Source organism: Pipistrellus kuhlii, unplaced genomic scaffold (assembly GCF_014108245.1).
Source record: "Pipistrellus kuhlii isolate mPipKuh1 unplaced genomic scaffold, mPipKuh1.p scaffold_m20_p_11, whole genome shotgun sequence".
Classification (NCBI taxonomy): Eukaryota; Metazoa; Chordata; class Mammalia; order Chiroptera; family Vespertilionidae; genus Pipistrellus; species Pipistrellus kuhlii.
The window spans coordinates 46,426,341-46,451,729 of record NW_023425416.1 but is presented as its reverse complement, the minus strand read 5'-3'; the positions used below and the strand labels follow the sequence as shown (position 1 = coordinate 46,451,729).

General features: G+C 44.8%; 1 protein-coding gene across 3 annotated transcripts in view; it reads left to right on the top strand.

The window, feature by feature from the left end:
• Positions 1–25,389, top strand: part of ULK4 (unc-51 like kinase 4) — a 215,037-nt gene that overhangs the window by 76,108 nt on the left and 113,540 nt on the right. For all 3 annotated transcript variants that reach the window (XM_045579448.1, XM_045579447.1, XM_036431957.2), the window contains one exon: positions 10,800–10,892. In XM_045579448.1, the coding sequence (XP_045435404.1) occupies positions 10,800–10,892 (93 nt within the window). The remainder of the gene's footprint in view (positions 1–10,799; positions 10,893–25,389) is intronic.

Here is a 25,389-nt window from a genome sequence, read left to right as displayed (position 1 = left end):
TCTGTAGTGAGCATATAAATATAATGGCTTACAATTATGAAGTTTCTAGTTTATAGGAACTCTGTGGCATCTGCTTCCATTTGGAAAATGTTGTAGCCCCTTATCTGCAGGGGATAGATATGTTCCAAGGCCCTGGGAGATGCCTGAGACTGAGGATAGCCCTAAAACCCCAACCCGTCCTTCAGCTCTGTCAGAAACGCGGCTGCAGCTTCCTCCTTGGCAGACGCAGCCTCTCTGGCAGCTTTTATATTTCTCAGGCCCAGCATGCTCCTGGGTCTGTACATCCACCCTTCAGTGCAGTAACTGGCGGGTGTCATTCATCTCTGGGATCCCTGGCTGATACAGGCTCAATACTTTCTGGTGCAAATTGTCGCCATCCATCGGAACATGTTTTCTATGTGTGTTTTCCACCCCCCAAATTTTCCCTCTTTTTTTTTTTTTTTTTTAAAGCTTTAAAAAAATTTATTTCTGAGAGGAAGGGAGAGTGTGAGAGAGAAATATAATGATGAGAGAGACTCCTCAATGGGCTGCCAATGGGGATCAAACCTACAACCCGGGCACGTGCTCTGACTACGAAGTGAACCATGACCTTCTGGTTCGCAGGTCGACGCTCAACCACTGGGCCACGCCGGCCTGCACCTTTTCCCTTTTCACTAACCACTTACCGCCCCTGTGGCTGTAACGTTTGCAGTTGGAGGTGCGACTGCAAAAACAGGCACGGATTTCTGGTTCTCTCTTCCAATTTCATGGATAGAAGATTTGTTGTTACCATAGCTCTTAGCAACCACATCAAATGATGTTTTTTTTTTCTTTCCTGACTCAGTTGAGAACTTTGACCTTTGTACACTTAAAGGAAACGCTTTGTGGTTTCTCTGTGCCATATCCCCGTTGCCAGCATCTCCTGCGCTGTGGGGCCATCGTTAGTAAAATAAGGCTTTCTTAGCACAGGCACTGCCATACTGTGACAGCCAGCCTGATGACAGAGGTGGCCACTGAGTGACTGACAGGTGGGGAGACTGCACGGAGGGGAAGCTCAGGACAAAGGGGATTCCTATCTCGGGCAGGATGGTGCAAGAATTCGTTATGCTTCTCAGAACGGCACACAAATGAACACTTCAGTATTGCTTTCGGAATTTTTTATTTAATATTTTCAGCTGCAGATGACTGGAACCGCAGAAAGTGAAACTGTGGATAAAGGGGGGACTCCTGTAGGTATACTACTGTCAGTACTTTTAATTTTGTTAACATTTTTTTTCCCCCTTAATTCTTTGGATAAAGCCAAGGCAACAGGCTTTTCATGGCCCCCCAGTTTTTTGTTTTTTTTTACAGGAGAGTGTTGTATTAGTTCAGAGTGTTTTGTTTGCAAATAATAACACTGGACTCCAACTGGGAAAGTAATTATTTACTCACTGAGAAGTCCAGGGCTTGCACTGGCGTCACATAACGCAGGATTCGGGGGTTTGAGTTCCTTTCTAGAGAACCGTGTGTGTCTCCATCTCCGTCTGCCGCTCCTGTGCGGCTTTGCTCTCAGAGACGTTCCTTCTCGCGGGGAAACGGCTCCTGGGCGCTGGTCCCAGGGAGAGAGGGGATGTCTGTTCTATTAGCTCGGGCAAAATTTTAAGGAAGGATAACAATTTAATCTTGTTAAAGACCATGTAATACCTGTGTTCAAGGTGCTTATCAGAACTGTTGTGTGATGTGAATGAACACTCAGTGGTAAGAATAAATACCTTGTTAAACTAAATATTAGATATGGTTCTCAGAGAAACAGAACAAATAGGATGCATACACACACCCCCACACCCCTACACCCCGTATTTTCCAGCGTATAAGACGACCTTTGAAACGACAAAAAGTCAACCGAAAATCAGGGGCAAAAGACCAAAATTGCACAAAAATTACCTGCAGATCTTGACGGCAAAGTAAGTCTTTTCTTTGAAGTGGGGGATAGTCTTATACAGCGAATATAGGCCTAAACCTATGTTTTAACTGTAAAATTAGGGGGTCGTCTTATACGCTAGAAAAATAGGGTGTGTGTGTGTGTGTGTGTGTGTGTGTGTGTGTATATATATATATATATATATATATATATAGAGAGAGAGAGAGAGAGAGAGAGAGAGAGAGATAAGAGAGAGAGAGAGAGAGAGAGAGAGAGAGAGAGAGAGAGAGCGCGCGAGCGCGAGCGCGCCCGCGTGCTCTATTGTATGGAATTGGCTCCCTTGCTTACGAAGGCTGAGAAGTCCCAATCTGAGCCTAAGGCCTGAGACCCAGAAAAGCCCTTGGTGTACGTCCCAGTCTGAAGGCTGGCAAGCTGGACACCCAAGAAGATCTGAGGTTTCAAGTCCAAAGGCAGCAAAAGACCAGGGGCCCAACAGAAGGCAGTGGGAGCAGCAGGAGTTCCCGCGTCCTCAGCCTTATTGCTCTATGTAGGTCTTCAGTGTGACTGGTGAGGACCGCCCTCGTTAGGGAGAGCCACTGCTTCCCCGGTCTGCTGACTCACGCATTAACCTCCCCAGAAACACCCCGGGGACACACCCGGAGTGACGCCTGACCCGCCGTCTGGGTATCCTGCGACCCGGTCAGGTTGACATCACCGTACCTATCATAAATACCATGCATGCCTCTCCGAACTATGAACTAACATCAGAGACCCATTACCTCTTCCCAGTGTGCATGCTTTGCTTTCTAAAGAAATGAACTTAAGTTACAAGTATTTGTGCCTTTTGTACGTAGAGGATTTTACTACCATTGATAGGGAGGCGGCATTTGAGTTATGAAACCTGGCTGTGATTGGATAGAAAGCGAGTGGGCACCCCAGAAAAGAACGGGGGAAGCCAGGAGGTGGAAGAGGCGGAGGAGTTGGCAGCGAGCTGACCAGCTTCTTTCCAGCAGAGACTGCACGTGAGAGCTGCGTGACATGAGCTTGGGAGAGAATGTTCTCTCTCTCCACCAGCCCGTTTGATATTCATGGACACTAATTGAATGTGTCTTATTTCACTGGCATATTTCTCGTTGCTGGAATAAAATAGTGAACAGGAGAGGCCCAGTCACTGCCTTTACGGAATGTACTGTCGGGTAGAGCCAAATATCTCAGACATTAGTCATATATATATTTTTTTAACCGTAGAAGTTTGTAGGTCGTGCAAATAAAAATGTTACTTAAATATAAATTGAATAAGCATCGAGGCCGCCTGTATTCACCGTAGGCTTCCTCGCTGCTCATTGGCCTGCCTGGGGACACGTGTCTTCGGGGACATTTTATGTGCTTCCTGTTCCTCTGCCTGTGAGTTTCTCAGTTCACACATTTAACTTCCCACAGCTCAGCGTTTCTAAAAATTAGGAGGCCTTCAGACACTCTTTCCCGTGGGCTATCCGTTAACATCTCCCAGACCTCTGGTGTTCCTTTGATCACCATCTTGAAGTGCTTCTCAAGGGCATTTCCAAGGAAAGGATGCTCACCATCGAAATTTTAACTTTGGCTTGTCAGTATTCACCGATGTGAACACGCTCAGTGGCTTCCATCGACACCTGTTGTTAAGTCACGCTCATGCTGCCTAAACCAGGTGTCTGTCCACTAGGACGCGTCCCGGTCTGAAGCCTGGGAGACATCTGCTTTTCAGGTTGCTGGCACAATGGTTCCTCACAGTTTGTATTAGTTTCTTAGGGCTGCAGTAAGAAACGACCCCAAACAGACTGGCTTAAAACAGCAGAAATGTACTCTTTCCCAGTTCAGGAGACCAGAAGTCTGGCATCAAGGTGTCAGCAGAGTTGGTTACTTCTGGAGAGTCTGACCTGGAATCTGCGCCTCTCTCCTGGCTTCGGGTGCTGCCCGCCATCCTTGGTTTATGGCAGCGTCACCCCAGTTGCTGCCTCAGTCCTCACTTGACCTTCTCCTCTGTATGTCTGTCTCACATTGCCTCTGCCTTTCTCTTATTAGGATATCTGTCATTATATTTGAGGTCTACCTAAATCCAGGATGATCTTATCATGGGATCCTTAACAACATGCAAAAGACCTTTTCTCCAAATAGGGTTCTATTCACAGGTCCTGGGTTAGGACTCAGATATGCCATTTGTTCTGTTTCTCTGAGACCATTATCCCATCTAGTACTTTAAAAAAATTTTTGTTGTTGTTGAAAGTATTACATGTATTTCCTTTTTTCCTCCCATTGACTTTTTCTAGCCCACCTCTGCCCCCCACCCCAGGCCTTCACTATCCTATTGTCAGTGTCCATAGGATATGCATAAATGCATCCAAGTTCTTTGATTGATCACGTCCCATCCACCCACCCTCCCCACCTTCCTTCTGAGATTATGCAGTCTTCCTACCCAGTACTTGGTTGTGGGGCAGAAGTCCTTGTTCTGTGCTGCCTTGTGTTCCTTTAGGTGGCCCCTCCCTCTTCAAGTCAGCAAGAGTTTGCCAAACCTCCCTCGTATTTGCAATTTCTCTCTCCTGCCACCAGCTTGACTAAACTGCATGTTAAAGCTGGTGATGTTGGTCATTGGTGATGAATCTGAGTCTTGTGATTGGAATATATTCATATTCACCAGTTGGCCCTGTCCTCTCTTCCTCCTCCTCCTTTTCCTTCTTTCAGTTTCTCCTTCTTTCTTCAAGATAGTTGGAGTGCCAATAATATAACTGAGTTATCTGTGTGAACAATGAGGAAAAGTTTGTTTTCTGGGAAGAAAGAGAACCATACATCCTCAGAAAATTACCATGGCGTTGTCTTCAGCAGGGAGAAGGATTTAATTTTAAAGGTTCATGCCGAAGAGAACAGGCAATCTTTAATGGAACTTAAGCCCAGAGTGACCTTATTAATTAAAATTGGCACTTCTCAGAGGTTGAATTCAGAGTCATTGTCAGTGAAATCTTAGTACTGAAGCAGTCTTTTGTTGACTGTTCGAACATTTTTTGGGGGTTGAGGGGGGTTGTTACATAAGGGAGGGCATTTCTCTAGCAGTATTTAACTGTGACTGGGACTGGGTTCCTCACTCAGGAGACACACCATTGTTATTTTGGGGAAGAGGAAATGTTAATATTCCTACAAATGTAAGTAATATAATTAGTACCACGCTGTGTGATTATGCATATGATGTTTGAAATCTTTTTCCCCCCCTTCCCTCCTTTCTTTCTTAGTTAATTTATTCAATAAATATACATATATTGAGAACTACTGTGAGCAAGATTGAATTCCTGCCTATCGCTGGGCTTACATGCCAGGGGTAAGACAAAGCAGAAAACACATAAATATAGAAGATGATTTCAGTTCAATATGAGAGCCGTGAAGAAAAAGAGAACCGATTAAGGGGTCAGAGAGCGACAGTGAGGTGAACAGGGAGGGGCTGTGTTTGGTAGAGACAGCCAGGGAAGGCCTTAAGCCAGGTGGCAGCCCAGGGAAACATTGGCTGTGCAGTTCGCCTTCGGTGACTGGAACCACTTGGCCACCAAGGATTTTACTGTTCATCTTTTCTCATAGCTTCGAGTGTTTTGTATTGAAAAGAGATCGTGCTGATATAAATGTGCTGAGAATGTTTTTTATGACAATATGGCATTTAGCATTTCCCTCCTGGGGAAAATGAGCACTGCCTTTCTCTTTTATTATTCTCCGGTGGCCTGTACAATTATCAGCGCCATAATGACTCCATAAACGGCTAAGGCTTTGTTTTCAGAATCTGAGAATCATGTTCCTTACAGATGAGAATCGCCTTACCCTTTCGATAGCAACACACTGTCGGGTTATTTATCTGCCTCTGGAATAATGTCCAGCAGAAGTCCTGAGTTTGGTTTCTATGCTGGTGGGTCGGGGACATTCAATGGTTCTGTATTGCATCCCTTAAGTACAAGTACTCTGTCTACATAGGCATGAACTTGGCTGTCTTGTATGGCAATCAGAATAGTGGGGAGTAGTTAATTTTTAGCCTTTCCTTAGAAAAAATTTATTTGCAGATAAAACAAGTCAAATATTTTTGCACCAGAAAGGAGTATCCTAATGTTATCCAGAGAACTAGCATGCTAGAATTGTTCTGATCAAGGATGAAAGAATATCCTTATTAACTCCAAATTATCCAAATTTGTAAACCTTGAGTATTGATTTTTTTGAAGTTGTTTTTCTTAGCCTTTCATACCTTTATAATGAAAATTTGCTGTTGAGTTTATTGAAGAGTTCAGAAGAGATGAGAGCTTATGTCTGAAATAAAATTTAATACTTTGAAGTCGTATCTGTCTTTTCACTTTAAAAAAATATATATCTACTTAGCTGTCAGTCTTTCTACCCACATGTCTATTTCTCCATTCACTTATGTATCCATTACTTAAATATCTATGCATTTATGCAAGACAGCAATGTGATATAGAACTCAGGCTACATAAAATCACAAGACAGGAAATATATCAAAATATTGACTACTAACTTGATTTATACCCACTCTCATTTTATAAAACTTTGGAGTTGACTAAAGATGTTACCTACTTAAAATTTTGGAGAAGATTCTACAGCAAATGTCCAAAAGAGTAAGCTATCTACCCCTTTCTCAGAGCATCCAGGGGAACTCTTGGCCTTACCCCAAGGTAGAGGCCACCTCCCCACTTTGTTTGGAGCCTGTTCTCCATCTAACCCTCAGATCTCCAGCCCCTCTTTGGGCCTCAGCTTCATCTTGCATGCTGTTAGATACACACTTGATCACACTGTCTTCCTTCTCCGTCATTCCCTTGCTCAGAAACCTTTACATGTAAAGGTTGTAGAAAGTAACCTTAATAGCCCAAGTCAGTTTGGCTCAGTGGATAGAGCGTTAGCCAGAAAACTGAAGGATTCTGGGATTGATTCTGGTCATGTATCTGGATTGCAGGCTCCCGGCCCTGATCAGGCATGTGAAGGCAACCAATTAATGTATCTCTTAACATCGGTGTTTATCTCTCTCTCTCTCTCCCTCTTCCTTCCACTCTCTCTAAAAATCAATGGAAAAAATATCCTCAAATGAGGATTCAAAGAAACCCCCAAACAAACAAAAGAAGAAAGTAACATGCCGAGACCAGTTTGGCTCAATGGATAGAGCGTCGGCTTGGGGACTGAAGGGTCCAGGGTTCGATTCCGGTCAAGGGCATGTACCTTGGTTGAGGGCATATCCCCAGTAGGGGGTGTGCAAGAGGCGGCTAATCGATGACTCTCTCTCATCGATGTTTCTAACTATCTCTCTCCCTTCCTCTCTGTACAAAATCAATAAAATATATTAAAAAAAAAAAGTAACATGAATGTACTTATGCAGCCATCCAAGACACTCAGTGTTTTGCTTCTTGTCTACCATTTCATGTTAACATCTGCCTACTCCCCTACGTTTTCTCCATCTCTGGTGAGGTTTACTTAGTGCTTCTTCAAAGTTTCTCCTTAGAACTCCCTACTCCCAGACATCATACTGGGAATATCTATATCTATCTATCTATCTATCTATCTATCTATCTATCTATCTATCTATCTATCTATCTATCTATGTATGTATGTATGTATGTATCTATCTATCTATCATCTATCTATCTATCTATCTATCTATCTATCTATCGCCTATCTATTATCTAGGTATATGTGTTTATCTAGATATGTGTTTGACTATCTTGTAATCTACTTACCCCTACATTCATAGATGCACTGGAAATCATTTAAACCACTCCCAGTTCCTGATCATCTAGGCTTTCCCAGTGTTTCACTATTAAAGAGATGGCTACAAAGACGATTTTCAGCACTACATCTTTCGGTGCAGACTTGTTCATTTTGTTGAATGTCTGGGTGTAGAGTCACCGTGTCAATAGTTACATACATGGTAAGGGCTTTTGAATATGTTTTGGCAAATAATTTTTAACAATGACGACCAGCTTGCGTGACCAGCATTCCTTTGTGAAACAACCTGTGTTGCTCTTCCTTGTCAGCTGGACTCGCATTCATTCCTTCGGATGTTAGAAAGCTGATTATTTCCACTCCCCATGCTTTTTGGCCACTGATACTCTTCTTAGTTGGATTTTGTCCTCTTTTCTGGTGGGATATTTATTGGTTTGCAATAATTCTTTATATTTTAAGAATATCAACTCTTTGTTTTACCAACATTCTGCAAAAAATTTTTCCTCTTGTGATTTATTTATGGTGGTTTGCTATTGAGAAATATATATATATATATATATTTCTCAATAGCTTTTTCATTCACTTCTCATTTGTTGTTATGTTATAAAGGTCTTCTCACCCAAGAAAATGTGAATATTTACGCATGGTAAATATTTACAGATTTACAAATTTTTTGCTTAGATTTTTTATTTATTGCCAATGCACTTTTATAAGACGTAGCCTGACCGTTCTTTGCCACTCCCTTTCTATCAATAAGATTACTTTCTTGTCCAGTGTTGCCACCTTCCTTCCTTTTAATTTACATTGTATTCTTGATCTCTCCCTTTAGGTAATAATTAGCACGGTTTTGCAAAGTATTTTAGTTTGTTATTTAGAATCTTCCTCATTGTTATTTCCCCTAGAGTTTCTTGGACAATCTAGACTCCCTCTTTCCCCCCAAATTCTCAGAGTCCACTTCATGGGATGTGAAACGTGAGTCTGTGGCTCGATCCCAGCGGAGTGGATCCTTATCACACGGTGCTTCTGCCCGACCCCAGGCCCCCTACCCAGCGAAGCAGGTTCTTCTTTCTACGTGGCCGATTCCTGGGCTACGTCCCCAGAACAGCTTCTCAGTAATTCCGAGTTATCCACACAGGCGGGGCTAGTTTCCTGCAGCCTGTCTAACTGGGCGCTGGTTGCTCCAGGTACTTGACAAGATAGGAAAGAGTCCATCCCTTGGGTGACTTTCGGATGCTTCCTCTCCGTTGGGGTAGATGCGAATTTAGGATTCATGGCTTGTCCTGCCTGTTTTCAGCTGTTTGGGACCTAGCAAAGGCCCTTGGTTTGGGGAGGACCCTAAAAGTGGGAGAGTGGGGTCTGGGCCACCTCCTGGACAGTGTGCTCTGATGTGGACGGAGCTCTCACTCTGGCCGGGCCCATGCCCGTGGCGTCCTCCTCCCCAGGGCCTGTCTGTCAGGTGGGCAGCTTCTCGCTGGCCGACCTCCCGCGAAGCCCTTCCAAGAGCCCGAGCTTATCTTTGTTTTGTATCTGTGTTTTCCTGCCAAGTGGCATTCAGAAGAGCGTGAGGTCCAGTTATTACCAGTCCAGCTGCTTTATCTCTCTTTGGAAGACAAACGTAATGAATCACAGCGTCGTTTTGGCTAGTTCTTGCTGCCTGTTACAAACCTTCCTTTGATTCAAATACATCCAAAATACTCAATATTTGTATTCGGAACATGTCTGCTGTGAATTTCACCCTTCATTTTCCGAGGGGAGAAAAACATAGGAATATTTTTTGCAAAAATTCTCATGCACAGGCTGATTTAGACTTCCTTCTTCCCTCCTGTTTCAAGGCAACCTCACACAACCTCAACACCTTTGTGTTTCGGTCAGTAATGTTTCCTCAGTGTTTTTCTTTTTCTTTTTAAAAAAATATATATTATTATTGATATCAGAGAGGAAGGGGCGGGGGGAGAGAGAGAGAAACATCGATGAGAGAGAAACATCAATCAGCTGCCTTCTGCATGCTCCCTATTGGGGATGGAGCCCACAACCCAGGCATGTGCCATGACGGGGAATTGAACCATAACCTCCTGGTTCATAGGTTGATGCCTAAACCACTGAGCCATGCCAGCCAGACAGGGCTTTGTATTTTGTAAGACTATTCCAGAAAGGAAAAATGATTTCTCTCTAGTGTGCTGAGTTCGTTCTTTCTTTCTTTCTTTCTTTCTTTCTTTCTTTCTTTCTTTCTTTCTTTTTTTTTTTTTTTTTCAATTCAGATGTCAGGTGCATTTTATCACTTCTAAAAAAGTTTCTTTGATTTTTGTTTATTCATGTGATAAAATGTATTGTTTTTCAAAAATTTCCTAATTTCATTTCCAAAAATTATGCTTGGTTGTGCTACTCATTTAAATACACAGTTCTCCTTTGATCTCTTAATATTTTGTTTATGACTTGGTTATGAATGATCTGGTATTTTGTGTCTCATCTGTCCAACATGGGCAAATCTTTTCATTGCCATGATCTGCGCCTGATGCCCTGTCCCCTGTGTGGAGGCCGGGTTTGCTCTCTGGTTTTTTTCTGGGCGTTCAAGTCCTGGCTGTACCTCTGAGGCTGCCTTTCTGTCCCGGTTCCTCCCCTCTCCTCCCGCTACGTGGCTCCTTTTTAACGGCTGTGGGCTCAGGGGCTGCTTAACTAGGCTTGTTATATTATATAACGATTTTCAACGTGAGAGCGAACAGGCTGTGAATAAGCTGGGGGCCCATTCTCTCCATGAGCAGCATCTGCTTCGTGTCATGGGTTTTTAAAGATACATTTTGGATTTTCTGGAGATAGATAGCTGCCTCTAAGTTGGTGGTGGTTCCAGATAGTTAAGTCACAGTTGATTGGTTAGTTAGTTTGTTCATCAACCCTGTCCATCAACCCATCCATCCATCCATCCAACACTTAAGCATCCGCCTAATGTTAACGTTCCCTGCTGTGTGGGCAGCTCAGTCCTAACGGCTCCAAGTGGATTGTCTCATTGAACTTCCACAACACTGGGAGGCGGGCAGTGTCCTCGTCCCCTTGGCCAGCGCAGACCTGGGAGCCTGGACCTTTATTTCGGCATCTGTGCTCCGTCAGACTGTGCACCTGCAGCATCTTGTTTCTGTGTGGGGAGGAGAGTCTCAGGAGGCACATTGCTGAGTGCTTCTCCCATCCCCTGTCCTTCCAGGTACGAGCACGTTCTCACGGAGCCCGGCCCGGTCCCGGCCTACGCCCTGAAGCTGCTGGTGGCCATGACCGCGCACAGCCCCGCCCTCACCAGGTACGGACCCCAGGCCTGTCTCTCGCTCCGCCTCTACAGGATGCACTTATGTGTCCTGCAAACACTAAAGATGATGAGATTCTGCAAGTCTAACGCTTGAGTTGCCGGAGTGGTAATTTCTCTTGTTTTATGGTTTGTTAACGTCGGTCACTTATGCTGTTTGGGGTCTTGTCATCGTTTTATCCCCTATCGGAGTTGGCATCCTGTGGCATTTTTGATGCTTTAAAATTATAAATTCTTTAAAGAGAAAAAACTAACACATAATCCTCTAAAATGTCAATCGTTGTTGCCTCATATTGTACGGAACGGTTTATTAAGTTGCTGCGGTATTTTCAGACTGTTACTTTCCGCCATGGTATGCTTGTGGGGAGTGATGGGGAGCTTTTCTTTATTGAAGATACTGTGTGCAATGATGCCAGATTTGGGGAACTTTCCGATGGTCTTAGGTTCTCTGTTCCTTTTGTTTTCTATCCAGCTAAACCAGGCAGGTCGACACCCACACATTGAGAACTGTTGCTGTAGAGCCTGAGACCATCGGAAAACAGAGATATTTACATTACGATTCATTAACAGTAGCAACATTACAGTTATGAAGTAGCAACAAAAATAATTTTATGGTTAGGGGTCACCACGACATGAGGAACTGTATTAAAGGGACGAGGCATTAGAAAGGTTGATAACCACTGTACTACACAGTAGTGCACCCCATCACTAAGGTCACCTGTGAACAAGAAAGACTGTCTGTAGAGAGAATCCATCCTGGGGGAAGTCTGGCCCAAAGTAATAGTCTGCAAATACCCCAGCGACTTAATAAACCGTTCAGTACAATACGAGGCAATACAATATGGGTGTGTCAGTGCACCAGGCACAGTGGAACTGACTCACAGCGAGCGGTACCAGATGCTCTGGCCCTTGGGCCGTCTGCAGTGCTGGGCGGAGGCAGCCCTCAGGCCATTCGCGTCTGCTGTGAGCAGCCCCATTCATTTCCGAAGGGCAACACACAGTGGCACCTAATTCATTATCCCTGTGCCTTGTGGCACACGGATTTCCACCTGGGCAATTAGTTTTTTTAATGAGAAAAAAATTTCAATTAATATTATAGCCGTAGTACACAATTCCATGTAGCGGTTTGAAAGGGCAAGATCAACTTTGAGCACGAAGATACCTGACCAGTTTTGTTAACAAATTAATTACTCCCCAACCACCACTGGGCCACCTCCACCGCGGCAGGGCTCTTTCTGGATCCCCCGTTCTGTCCCGGGGCCTCCTCCCATGGAGCTGGACATTAATGTGGGAGTTGTCCCGTCTCAGTTTTGAGTGCGGCTCCAGAGGTCAAGAGCAGAGCAGTTTTCCAAACCGGTTTATTTATATTCCTCACAGCATTGTGCGAGAGGTCAGGTTGTCTTTTTAAAAAAGTGTTTTTTTGTGTGTTTTTTTTTTAAAGTCAGGTTTTCAAGGTATGCTCTACATAGAGTAAAAGTGACTCATTTTATTTTATTTTTTTAAAATATATTTTAGCCAGGACCGGTTTAGCTCAATGGATAGAGCGTCGGCTTGGGGACTGAAGGGACCCTGGTTCGATTCCGGTCAAGGGCATGTACCTTGGTTGCGGGCATATCCCCAGTAGGGGCTGTGCAAGAGGCAACTGATCGATGACTCTCTCTCATCAATGTTTCTAACTCTCTATCTCTCTCCCTTCCTCTCTGTACAAAATCAATAAAAAAAAATAAAAAATAAATAAAAAAAAATATATTTTATTGATATTTTTACAAAGAGAAAGGGAGAGAGATAGAGAGCTAGAAAAGTCAATGAGAGAGAAACATTGACCAGTTGCCTCTTGCACACCCCTTACCGGGGATGTGCCCGCAACCAATGTACATGCCCTTGTCTGGAATCGAACCTGGGACCTTTCAGTCCGCAGACTGATGTTCTACCACTGAGCCAACCTGGTTTCGGCAAAAGTGACTCATTTTAGGAAGATAGGTCTATTTCCCCAAACACATACGGTGTGCAGCCGCCACCATGCTAAAGATAAGTATTTGTGTCATCCCAAAGTATTCCCTTATGCCCCCGGGGATGCTGGCTTATAAATTCTGTTGGCTGGATGGTGATATGACCTGGTCGATTTTCTATGTCATGTTAATTTTTAAAATACATTTTTAGAGAGTTAACACATAGCACATTACCAATGCCAGCATTTGAAAGGGGACACAGAGAAAAGCAAACTTTCACCTAAGCGATGGCTACTTTTCCCACCGTGTGTTAATTTTTCCATAGATAAGTGTGCTGTCTGCCATCTGCACCTCTTCAAGCACACAGAACAGCTTATAATAGTGAGATGTAATTCACATACTTCTCTACTTCTCACCTCTTCCAGAGAGACACGTAATATTGCACTTGATGGATATCCAGCATTTATTTAGCGAGCCCCCTTTGGTGAACATTTTTGTATTCCTAATCTTTTGGTATTACAAAACAATGCTATAATTAATGCCATAGATCATTCACCACGTGTGAACATGTATGTGTTGCATAAATAATGAAAACTGGATTTGCTTCAACAAAGGGTATATAAGCTCACAATTCGTCTACACATTAGTTATCTTCTGGGGAATCTTCTGGAAAGTGTAAGTTTCAGGGCCCAGCCCAGGCCAATGAAATCCAACCTCTAGGGCTGGACACAGGCACCAGGTATGTTGAGTTCTCCAGGTGATGCAGTGCAAGCAAGTTTGGGAACCGCTAGTCCGAGCTTTTGTAGTTTTGAAAGGGGATGAATTGCCTCAGTCTAGGATGTTAGTGCTCCCCACCAGCAGTATAGGAAAGGGCCCGCTGGTGCCAAACCTTTATCAGCTTAGCGTCTACCATGTCCATCATTGCCATTCTGATAGATGGAAATGGCCCCTTGCTTTTTAATTTCTAGTTTTTATTGCATTGTGAGCAGATCATATTTCTGTTATGTTTGTAATTTATTATTATTATTTGTGGTCAATTTTTATAACTGTTCTATGTTTAATTGTTTATTTTATCCCAAAGTTAGGCCTAGCCCTGAAAAGAGTATCACCCAGCCAAGTTTTGGAAAGTGTGTACGATAGTAACCTATAACATTTCCCCCAGCGACTTAGTGGCAAGGGTTTTAGGCAAAATGCTTGATTGTAAGTGTGTATTAAGAGTAGAATTCCTTTATTGTTACGGCCAAATCGGTTTCTAGTAGTATAAAAGTAACCATGAACCTTTTGTTATAAATGTAACTCATTTATTGGCTTCTTCAGCATTCTGTTCTTTGAAGGATTTTCATCTTAATTTAGCATTAAGAATTCAGAGTGCCAATAATAACATTAAACCACCCTGCGTCAGGTGAAGCATTTATTATCTTACTGGGTTTATTCTTATAGGATTTCTTATAGGATTCTTGGTGGATAAAGAAGTCTTCAAAAGCTTAGTCATAGTACAAATGAGAATTTGCTGTTCCCCTCAGATAAGGAACAAGAGCCTGATCAAATCTGCATTGCACCTGACAGGGATTTTCTTAAAAATCACTATGGCCCTGATGACTCTAGCTTATTATTGGTTTTATAGCAGAAAGGTAAATTGCTTACCACGTTGGTCCAATTTTACTGTTAGAAGGAGTGTGTTAAACTCCCCCGAGCACTGCCCTTTTCTCTCTGCTTAATTTTACAGTAGGTTGCACCGAACTGTTGCTTGAGGAGAGAACAGTGCCCCAGTAGCTTGTTTCCATTAAGAGATAATTCGTTTTGGCAAATCTTCCTTAGCAAACAAATTAAATTTTAACTTCTTGAGTTCTTTTGGAGCAAAATATAGCTCTCTTCCTGAACTGAAAAAAAAAAAAAAAAAGTTTATGTTCTTATCTAAGAATTATTACTTTAATTTGCTTGAAAAGTGTTAAAGCTGTTTGTTTTATGGCAGGATTCACAAGTGTCTTTTAAAAGAATGAAGTTTCAGGGGTTTGTTAAATGGAGTCCATGTGAACCCAAGGTGTAACCTTCAATGAAAAATACTCCTGCCCTTACAGACTTCAACTGAGTTCCCTCATTGGTTTTGTATTCATTTTTTGGCTATCCATTCATCCATCCATCCAACCAACATCTAATCAGCAACTACTGAGTGAAAACCAGGATAAGTAATAATTAAGAAAAAGTTCTCACCTTCAAGGCACTTAGAGAGTTTAGTGGAGAAGATAGAATTATATGAAACAACTAGGGGCCCAGTGCATGACTTTGTGCACCTTGAAAGGAACAGTGGGCCGCGAGGCTGCGATGGGCACAAGGATGGGTCTTGGCCCATCCTCCGCGCTCCTGCCCTTGCGGCCCTGGTCCCTTCTCTGCTGGTAGCCCTGCTCCTGCCGCTGCCACTCCCACGTGCTGATAACGCTGGCCCTGCTCGCACCCACTGAGGGCACAGAGCTATTGGGGCCCGCGCCAGCACCAGGTGTGAGTGGGGCCGGTGCTGGCAGTGAGTGTGAGCGTGGCTGCTGCCCTGATTGCCCCTCAGGAGCAGGGGGAGGTGGAGAAGCCCTCAGGGGTGATGGTGGCTGATAGCCGCTGCTCCCACCTGCTGATGGTGCTGAGCAGTCTGGGCCGGTGCTGGGTGCTGGCAGCAGGTGCAAGCCCTGGGCAGGACTATGGTGTGTGGGAGCAAATAATTTTCAGTAACTACCAGAGGCTTGCCCCAATGACAGCGACTGGCACCCCATCTTGGTCTGGAGCATGTCCCCCCCCCCCCCCCCCCACCTGCTCCACTATCCCACCTTGGCCAATTCCTGCCATGTTCTGTGCGTTGTTGCCGATTCCTGCCATGTTCCACATGTGCTCCCTGGTAGTCATTGCACATCATAGTGACCAGTTGTCCCACCATTCGGTCTATTTACATATTAGGGTTTTATATAGAGAGATGTAACGACTTCAAAGACACAGTCATGGTCAGAGGGTTTGGGAGAACCTGAAAGATCTAACCCAACTAGCTGTATGATCTTGGCCATGTTGTTGAACCTCTCTGTACCCAAGTTCCCTCAGCTGGAAAATAGTCTACAGAAAATCCTGTGAAACCACTCCCCCTTTCCTCATTCTCCCTTCTTCTTTTCTCGTCTCTTCTTCCTTTTCATTCTGAGGAGAGGAAGGCATGTTGAAGGAAGAATTCTAGATGAGATAACCCCTTTGACAGAAGATAAAATGTTCGATGATGCGGATTGAAACCAGAACTCCACACCCTACCAAGTAATGGGAAAAATATTTTCAATAAGAAAAAGAATATGGCCGAAATCGGTTTGGCTCAGTGGATAGAGCGTAGGCCTGTGGACTGAAAGGTCCCAGGTTCGATTCCGATCAAGGGCATGTACCTTGGTTGGGGGCACATAACCAGTGGGGGGTGTGCAAGAGGCAGCTGATTGATGATTCTCTCTCATTGATGTTTCTAACTCTCTATCCCTCTTTCTTCCTCTCTGTCAAAAATCAATAAAATATATTAAAAAAGAAGAAAAAAAAAGAAAGAAAAAGAATGTATTTGTCTGATGTTGAATAGCAATTGTGGGAGCCATCAGAAAATACTCCAGGCACAGGGGGCTTCCATTTGCGTTTTATTCTCAGTTTACATAGTTTAATAAAGTTAGGTTTTGCCATATTCTGATAGGTTCTAGTGGACACTTAGTAGTCTGACAAAAGAAAAAGCCCAAATCACTGGGAATGTCTTCCTGTTGTTAAACTAGCCAGTTAGGTGTGTTTTTTTCCTTCAATCAGCTGAATTTCCACAGATATTTCCTCTGATGGAATCTCGATGAGTGAAATAGCTATAATAAAGTGAAATTTTAGTGTTAAAATTAGAATGAATTGATTTCTCCAGAAATAATTTGCTGCTTCTCCAGGAATTAAAAAAAAAAAAAAAAAAAAAAAAAAAGCCTTATAATGAGAAGCAAGCCAATCTCCGTGTCCCTGAGGCTCCCGTTTTTATTCCAGGGTCACCGTGACGGGCCTTTCCCCTCCATTCTCTCCCCGCACTCACACAATCAGACGCAGGGTTTCTCCAGCAGCACCGAGCCTCTGAGACCCACCCTTACCTTCTCTTTCCTCCCTGACAGGCATTGTCCATGTTTGTTGTTCTGGCCACTTGTTCAAATTGGGTCCATTTCTGCACTTTTTACTAAAGTACTATTATAGTAGAGTCATTTCACGGGATAAAGCAAGTGTAAAAGATTTCAAATACTGAGCTTATCTTGAGCTCCTTTCATCATCCTGCAAATCAAAAACTTCTTTTGCTTGATTTTGTTTTTTTGTTTCCCCTTCTCTCTGCCTTGATTTAGGATTATAGTGCTGTACACTTGTTCAGCACGTGTTATTGGGACTTCAATACTGCTTAAGCAGAATTTGGAAATTAAATTTAAATTGACCCAATTGTCACTCTGGCTGAGGTCTTTGTGCGCTTCCACTGAGGTTGAGCATAAAATTTTTGGTTTACCCTGGGAAGTTTAGCATTTTCTTTTTCTTTTGTCAATACTTTTTCTTGGTTCTACCATTAGTGATTGTTAACTGTCATCGAAAATTTAGTAAAATAGCATCTTCCGCCGAAACTGGTTTGGCTCAATGGATAGAGTGTTGGCCTGTGGACTCAAGGGTCCTGGGTTCAATTCCAGTCAAGGGGATGTACCTTGGTTGTGGGCACTTCCTCAGTGGGGGTGTGCAAGAGGCAGCTGACCGATGTTTCTCTCTCAACAATGTTTCTGACTTTCCCTCTTCCTTCCTCTCTGTAAAAAAATAGATAAAATATGTTTAAAAAAAATAGCATCTTCCATCCTAAAGGAAGAGTTTAGACTTGGCTGTACATATATTACTAGAGGCCTGGTGTATGGATTTGTGCACCAGTGGGATCCCTCAGTCTGGCCTGTGCTCTCACGCAACCCGAGATTTCTTGGTGGATGTCAGACTGACGATTTTGGCCCTGATCCCCACAGGCCAGCCAGGGATCTTGTGACATCCCTGAGGGATGTAGAAGTGCACGAGGCGGCAGGTGGCCGGGGAGGAGGCCAAGTTCAGGCCTGGTGCTGTGCTGCTGCCACTCATTCCAGCCCTACTGTGCCTGCTGCTGCTACGCTGCTGCGGAGGCGGGAGAGGCTCATGCTGCTGCAGCTGCGCTTGCCAGCCTTGAGCACTGCGTCCAGCACTCATCGGTCAGCTGAGCGGCACTCCCGCTGTGGGAACACACTGGCCACCAGGGGGCAGCCCCAGTGTTCAGTGTCTGCCCCTTGGTGGTCAGTGCACATCATAGTGACCGGTCATTTGGTCGCTTTGCCTTGTTGTCTGGTTCTAGAAATCCAGAATCTATAAGTGAATTAGAACAGGGACGTGTTTTTCTTGTAGAGGATTTTTGGTTTGAGACCCTGTTGAGTTTGCGTTCACTGGACTCTAGGCAGGATGCTTATTTCAACAAGGTGATCTTTTCCCGTTGTTTTCTTTTAACACAGATGTGAGTACATGGTCCCATGACCACTTAGCAGCCATTTCTGTGTCAAAAGTGGATGGTTTTAGATTACTATTTGGGTTTGTTGTATTCCATTTACGAATTGCAGATTGATGTTTATCTGAGTAGGGATTCGGTTAAGTCTTTTTGTGTTTTCAAGGCATCCTTAGGCCTGTAGACTTTCCCATTCATCTGAAGCAGAGATTGGCCAACTGTGGCCCACATGGTCAGCTGGCTTGCAATATGGTTTTGTGTGGCCTGCCCAGTAAGAGTGTTTATGTTCTTAAAGAAAGAACGTAAACTTAACAACAGACCGGTATGAGACAGAGGCCTTGCTTCTGGCAAAGCCTGAACTACTTACTATCTAGCCCTTTCCAGAAAATGTTTCCTGACCCCTGACCTAAGGAATAGCACCTTTTTCCTTTATTCATGTGAGTGCAGAAATGTTAGAATTTTTTTAGCTGTATGGGGCTTTGGAGATCATCTGGGTGTTTTAAAATGTAGGCTTTTGAATTATTCAGGTTGGGGAGGTCAAAGATCAGGAAACACCTGCCTTTGAAAAGATATTTTACTGTAGACTCGTAGACCCCAAGAGGAGGGGGCGTACCATGCCCAGGCAGCCCTGGGAGGAAGCCCCAGGGGCAGTCGGGAGGCAGAGGAAGTGAGAGGAAATGCACAGGAGTCTTTATTGTAGTTTACAAATGAAGGAGGGGATGGGCCGGGTGAGCTGGTTGAGAGTTAGCTAGTTGGAGTAATTTCTCTGGGCTCTGGAGGGCATGGGCTGGTCCCTGTGCTGGGGGTGGTCAGGGCCTGGAATAGTGACCCAGAGTGTAAAGCAGGTGGGTGTGTGTGTGTGTGTGGGGGGAGAGGGCACGGTGCTGGTTGGGGGGAAGATGTATTCTCTCTGGAGTTAGCAATACAGAACAAAAGGGTGTGATTAGTACCCTGGACCTGTCTCCATTTTATACTGAGGACACGGAGGCCCTTCAGGGAATTTGTGCTTCAAACCCCAGAGTACAAAGCAACAAGCCTTGGGATCCAGACCTCCTACTGGTGCCTTGTTCTTTGCCCCTCCCTGCACAGCCACCTTTTTAAGGAAACTCAGGTAGCATCACAGTACACTTTGAAGCTGGACTGTTTTAAGTGTCATGGTGTTGCATCTCCCTCTAGGAGTGGTGTTGCATCTCCCTCCAACAGTCGTCTTCGGCCTCATGTGGCTCTGATAGCAGCCAGCCCATAATGCTCCTTGGCTTCCCTCTGCTTCCATCATGAGGGCCTGACACCTGTTCCTCTGATTTTCATCACGGTGGCAGCTCCTGGTGCAGTTCTGATCAGTAAGATAATCCAGGTTCCTGGGTCAGTTCAACCTCTTCCTTCCCTCGTCCTCCTAGGTTTCAAACCCTCCTCTGCTCATGATGGAAGTCACCTCACAGGGCAGAAATCCCTCCTCACTGTGCCGGTCAGGGTATAGCTCATCGTTGGGACTCCTGACCGTACATCGGCTGAGTTTTTACAGAAGTGCTTCTGTTAAATTAATTTTCCCACCTGACCCCCGAATTCTGTTCCTGATAGAATTATGGAAGGATACCAACCAGAGACCTTAAGAGTTTGATCCAAGGCATTCCATTTTTCTTAAACTTATTTGTGAGGACAGTCAACAGTGATTGTTTGAATTCCTTGTTTACCTGTATCTTGTTTACCGTCACAGGCGTTTCCCCTGAAGTCACAGTGACCCGGTCAACACGTCACTGCCTGTCCTTACTCTGCGGGCGTCAGTTGGGTTCCCTGAGACGGTTCCTCTCTCGTTAGAAACAAGTTACTCTTTTGAATCTGTACTCTCACGCCAGCCCTTTGTGCCAGAGGCCAGTCATTTCTGTTTTCCTCTTATGTCCTGTGTGGACTTCAGTGACAGCTTTCCTCAGGGAGGGCCCCAGGCCTGGCAGAGACGGCCCTTTGTCAGTGGGGCCACTCACTGCACGACGTGTCGGAAACCAGCTTTAGTTGAAGTCTTTGGACAGAGTGGCCCTGGTAGTTCGGGGATGGCAATCTGCAACAATTTCCAGTTCCTGCTTCTGTGTTGGAATAGGAGCTCCGAGATCCTTATTTTTAACCGAATTGTTTTTAAGGTGGAATTGTTTGGTGCTGCAAGGAACCGGGTGCCTCCTTCTGGTTTCAGGGTGTGTCACTTGAGAATCACCACTGCCAAGTCACTGCAGCTTGGCAGCTCCTGTGTTGAGCATCTGTCCCCCACTGGTCAGTGCATATCATAGCGACTGGTCGGACCATGGGAAGGACACTTAGCATATTAGCCTTTTATATATATAGATAGATACTAACACTATACTAATGCCTTGTTATTTCCATATTTCTATTTGGAGCTTATCATTCATTACTGTTCTTTGTTTCCTATTTTAAGATGATAGTAAAAATGGTTAAGTATTGTGATTATCATGGAATGCTGCCTTGCATTCCCCCGAACGTGTTTCTTTCTTGCCCACAAGCAGGGTCGCCTGCTGCTTTTTTCTTCTTCTGAGTCTCTTTCCACCATGGAATCCTGGAAGGTGAGAGCACATCAGCTTTGATGTTTTTCTACCTGCAAGAAAAGTTAATGTTATTCATTCCCTCAGTGAGTCACTCCACAAATAGCTATGTTCACCCACGTGTACAGACAGGGTCCCGGTTTTCATGGATCTGGTGATTGCACGGGGGAATAGACAGCACACAGGGAAACCAATGAAAAACCAGTTCAGCCAGTGAGGAGTGGCCCAGAGGACTGCCACTGGGTGGGCGAGCGGAGAGTGAGGGACTGGGTTGTCTGATTTGGAGAGGGTGGTGGGAGCTTCTTCTACAATAGAAGGGCACAAGGTTGGCGTGGGGGAGTTGGCCGCCTGTGTCAGTGCGGCTTCATTCTGAAAGAAACAGGCCGGGATGCTCAGAGGCAGGGGTGATGACAGTGCCACCTGCTGCTGAGCGTGTCAGGAAGGTGAAGACGGAGAAGGAACCATTTCAGTCGGTGGCGGGAGTAGCTTGCATAAAGGTTATTTCCAGTGGCACGTGGGGGCAGAAGCCTCTGGGAGTGCACTGGGGTTGAAATGATGAGGTGGACACTGGGAAGATCGATAATCCCAGGGTGAGTTTGCTGTGAAGGGCAGCTGAAAAATAGGGAGATGATGGGTCAGAGGTGGTTTTTTTTTTTTTTTTCCTTTGGGTTTTTTTTTTTTTTTTTTGCTTGTTTATAGGATGAGGGGTATTTTAGTGACGTTTCGTCGATGAGAATGATCTAGCACAGAGGCTGGTGGGCCACATCCCGACCACCTGTTTCTGTAAATAAAATATTACCAGAACCCAGCCACACCGATTCATTCATTTATCTTCTGCGGCTGCTTTTGTGTTCACAACGATTGAGCAGTTTTGAAAGAGACCACATGGCCTGCAAAGCAAAATGTATTTACTTCTGGCAGGTTACTGGCAAAGCTTCCCTGACCCTTGACCTTGCAGGATGGATAACTGATGGAGAAAGGGGGATGTCCGCACCCCCAGTGGAGCCCTCCTACAATATTCCCCCCCACCCAGGAGGAGTGTGAGAGCTCTCTGCCATGCCGAGGGAGGGCCATTGAGCTGGGTAGCTGGGGTGCTTGAAGGTAAGATTTGGGAAGTGGCGGTGCAGTTAGTAGTCACAAAACTATCTAGCAACTGGGCACCTGAGGGTGGGGTGACAAAAGACTTTGAAAGTGATAAGGCAATGAATTAAAAGGTCGTGTTTTAAGTTCTTACTTGGGTAATTGGAAATCACCTATTTTTATAATATTTATGGAAACTACTAGTGACCCGGTGCATGGATTCATGCACATGGAAAGGAAATTAATTAGAAGGTGGCTGGCGGGCGGGACTGGGCGAGAGGGGCCGAACATGCCCTCTAGCCAACCTCCTTTCCCTGCCAATTGCACCTGGGATGGTGCCTCCAGGGCTTGAAAAGCATCTGCAGTGTTAGCTGGGTCTCTCCGGTAGGTGGGGTCCCTTGGCCTGGCCTGCGGGGATCCGGCCAAAACTGGCTCTCCAACATCCCACGAGGGTTCTGGAGTCGAGAGGGCACTCTGCAAAGTTGCTATCATACAGGGTGTGGAACGCAAACGCAAGTGTATGGTAAACCAGATTGGGGCCGATAGTGCCCCAGCAACAACATAACCCATGGCCAAAGGTGGAATTGTGCGGCCCTGTGAGGAATTGGGCTCCTTCCTCTCTGGTTTCAGGATGCATTACCCGAGATCTACCACTGCCAAGTCATTGCAGCTCCTGTATTAAGCATCTGCCCCCTGGTGGTCAGTGAACGTCATAATGATTGGTCAGAAGATGGGAAGGACACTTAGCAAATTAGTCTTTTATATATACAGGTAGATACTAACACTATACTAATACCTTGTTATTTCCATATTTCTGTTTGGAGCTTGTCATTCATTACTATCCTTTGTTTCCTATTCTAAGATAATAGTAAAAATGGTTAAGTATTGTGATTATCGTGGTCATTAACAACTTCCTCTTTTTACAGTTGCCTTTTAAAAAAACAAAAAAGACATTTTTCCTGTGGAAAATGTTACATTTCCCCTAATAAATCATTTAAGTGTGTTTAGAATTATGATTTATGTTTAGCTCTTTGGGACAGAGGGACTCACTTGTTTGGACCCCTCAGTTCTCTCTGGAACCCTCGAGGCTTCAGGGGCGTGGTTTTATGAGTTGGGTTGTATATGTTTTGGAGCATTCCTATGTGTTCTGCTTGAACTCCTGCTTAAAGAGGGTGCCATCCAGTTCCTGCTACATATGTGCCTAGAATTGGTGGTTAAACCTCAGGTCTTCCATGCCGCCTCCTTTGAGACATTGTTTGGGCCTGTGACTCTGCAGGCCTTTCCTAGTGAAGCTTGCCAGAGCCCTGGAGGGATGGGCAGTGGGGGTGGCCCACAGGTCTCTGGCCATCTCCTTTTCAGGCTTCACAGTCAAGAGCCCTTAGCTTCCCAGACCACTAGGCGGAGCTAGAGACTGTTCTACAAAGTCTGTGGCCATTGTGGAGGTGGCCCGAAAGCATTGTAAAACCAGTGGTGCTCAAGTCCCATGGTGATTTTACTGCGGGAGGTCTAGCCTGGGCTATCAGAATGGGAAGTCAAGGTCAAGGTTTCAAGCTTCCTGACCATTTAAACATTGGGCATTACAGCCAGCAAAGCCATCAGCTCATGGCACCCTAGCCGTTGACATAATAATCAAAGTCTCTTGATTTGATCAGCGTACCTTCTAAAGTCTGAAATAATCAATCCCTTGATAATATTTGGCAAGTTTTGGCATCGCAGTTCTGTTGCAGTGTTTGCACTTCCTTTTGGTGGTTTGCCAGGGCAGTTTACCATGCAATGTGCTGCAGATGTTTGCTGTTGTTTGATAAAGTCGTGCATTGCCTGTCACTGGCGGTCAACTCTGGAACAAGTGAAGCCCAGCAGAATGGAGTGTAGCATGTGGCCTAAGGCATAGACTCGCCGTTCGTTTCTCATCTCTCCCTAGTCCTCCTCCATTTCAATGTCAAGCCCTCTGATTTCATGTGAAGGCAGCTATTGGTCAGACTGTATTGCAGTGTTTGCTGTACAGGCAGGGCCTTTGTCAAATAATTAAAGAGCACGAGAGCTGCCAGACTAAACAGTGGTCTGCGTTTCAAATGTTCTGTGGCTTCCTGGGCACACTATTACCATCTCCAACATGTGTTGTCACTTAGCGGTCTCTGCCATCGCATGTTACATAGGGAAGAAACCCAGACAGGGACGTGGGCCACACGGGGTTCTTCAGTGAGGTAATGCTCCGAGACACCTTGCACCCTCCCAGTGCACCATCACATGCTTATCTTCCTTCTGCTTGGAGTCATAAATACAGCACAACCCAGCTGTTTGCACAGTATCTTGACATTTCCAAAGGGAAAATGGACAAAGGAATGAAAAGGCCATTTCCACAATAAACATGAAAAAGCATCACCTTCATTAGTAATCACAGAAAATGCCATTAAAATAATTTTTAAAAGCAAACTGGTAGAGTGAACATACTGTTTGAATAGAATTGATTGGGGTAACATTGGTTAATAGCATTCCAAACATTTCAGTGTGCAGCTTTATAATACTGCTTGTATGCCTCATTGTGTGCTCTCCACCCGGGGCCTAGTCTCCGGTCACCACATGGGTTAGGTTTTGAATTGCACTTGCTGAGAATCCAGTGCAACGTGCGCTTTCATAAATTAGCACATGTTTTGTGACAAGCAGGCTGTCAGTATGTATTAAATCTACTCCTATGAATATATCCTAAGGAGCATAGTAAAAGATACGTACAAATATTTATGTGCAGGAATGTTCACTAAGACATTTAAAACAATAACAGTAAAGACAGCTCGTGTGTGTCTTCGGAGAGGGCTTTCTGCGGGCCGCCCAGTGCGGGCTGCTTCCCATTCACAGCGTGTGTCCCCGCCTCACTATCTCAGAGGGAAGCAGGCGGTGCTGTTGCCTCTGAAGGAAGCACGGAGCTAGGACCAGTGAAGAGCTGAGCGCATTAGGAGTGGTCCTGTCCGCACCATGTTGGTTTGCTTTCTAAGGAGCTAATGAAAAATGGAGGACAAGGGTCCTTCAAGAGGACCAGTTAAATACTTTGTAGGCTAGAAAACTGCCTGTGCAAGGGCTCATATTTGAGAGGGCTTATGCGATGACATAGGAAAGGTTTTTAATAAACGCAACATATGTGTTATGATCTGACCTTTCCCTCCCACCCCCTCTCCTGACACCGTGTCTCTAATAGGCTCAGTAACTGGCAGATTCCAGTTCTAATCCCAGCGCCACCGAGTGCTACCTCCCAGAGGAAGCTTTCCCTGGGGAATGGACTTAGTCTCTCAGGGTCATGAGACTAGCAAATGGGGCAAGGCTGTCCGAGTGCCACGGGAATGTGCACAACTGGTGGCTAACGGTAAGCTTGACCGATATGAACAGAAAAGAAAAGAGAGTGACCTATGTGAGTAGAAAAA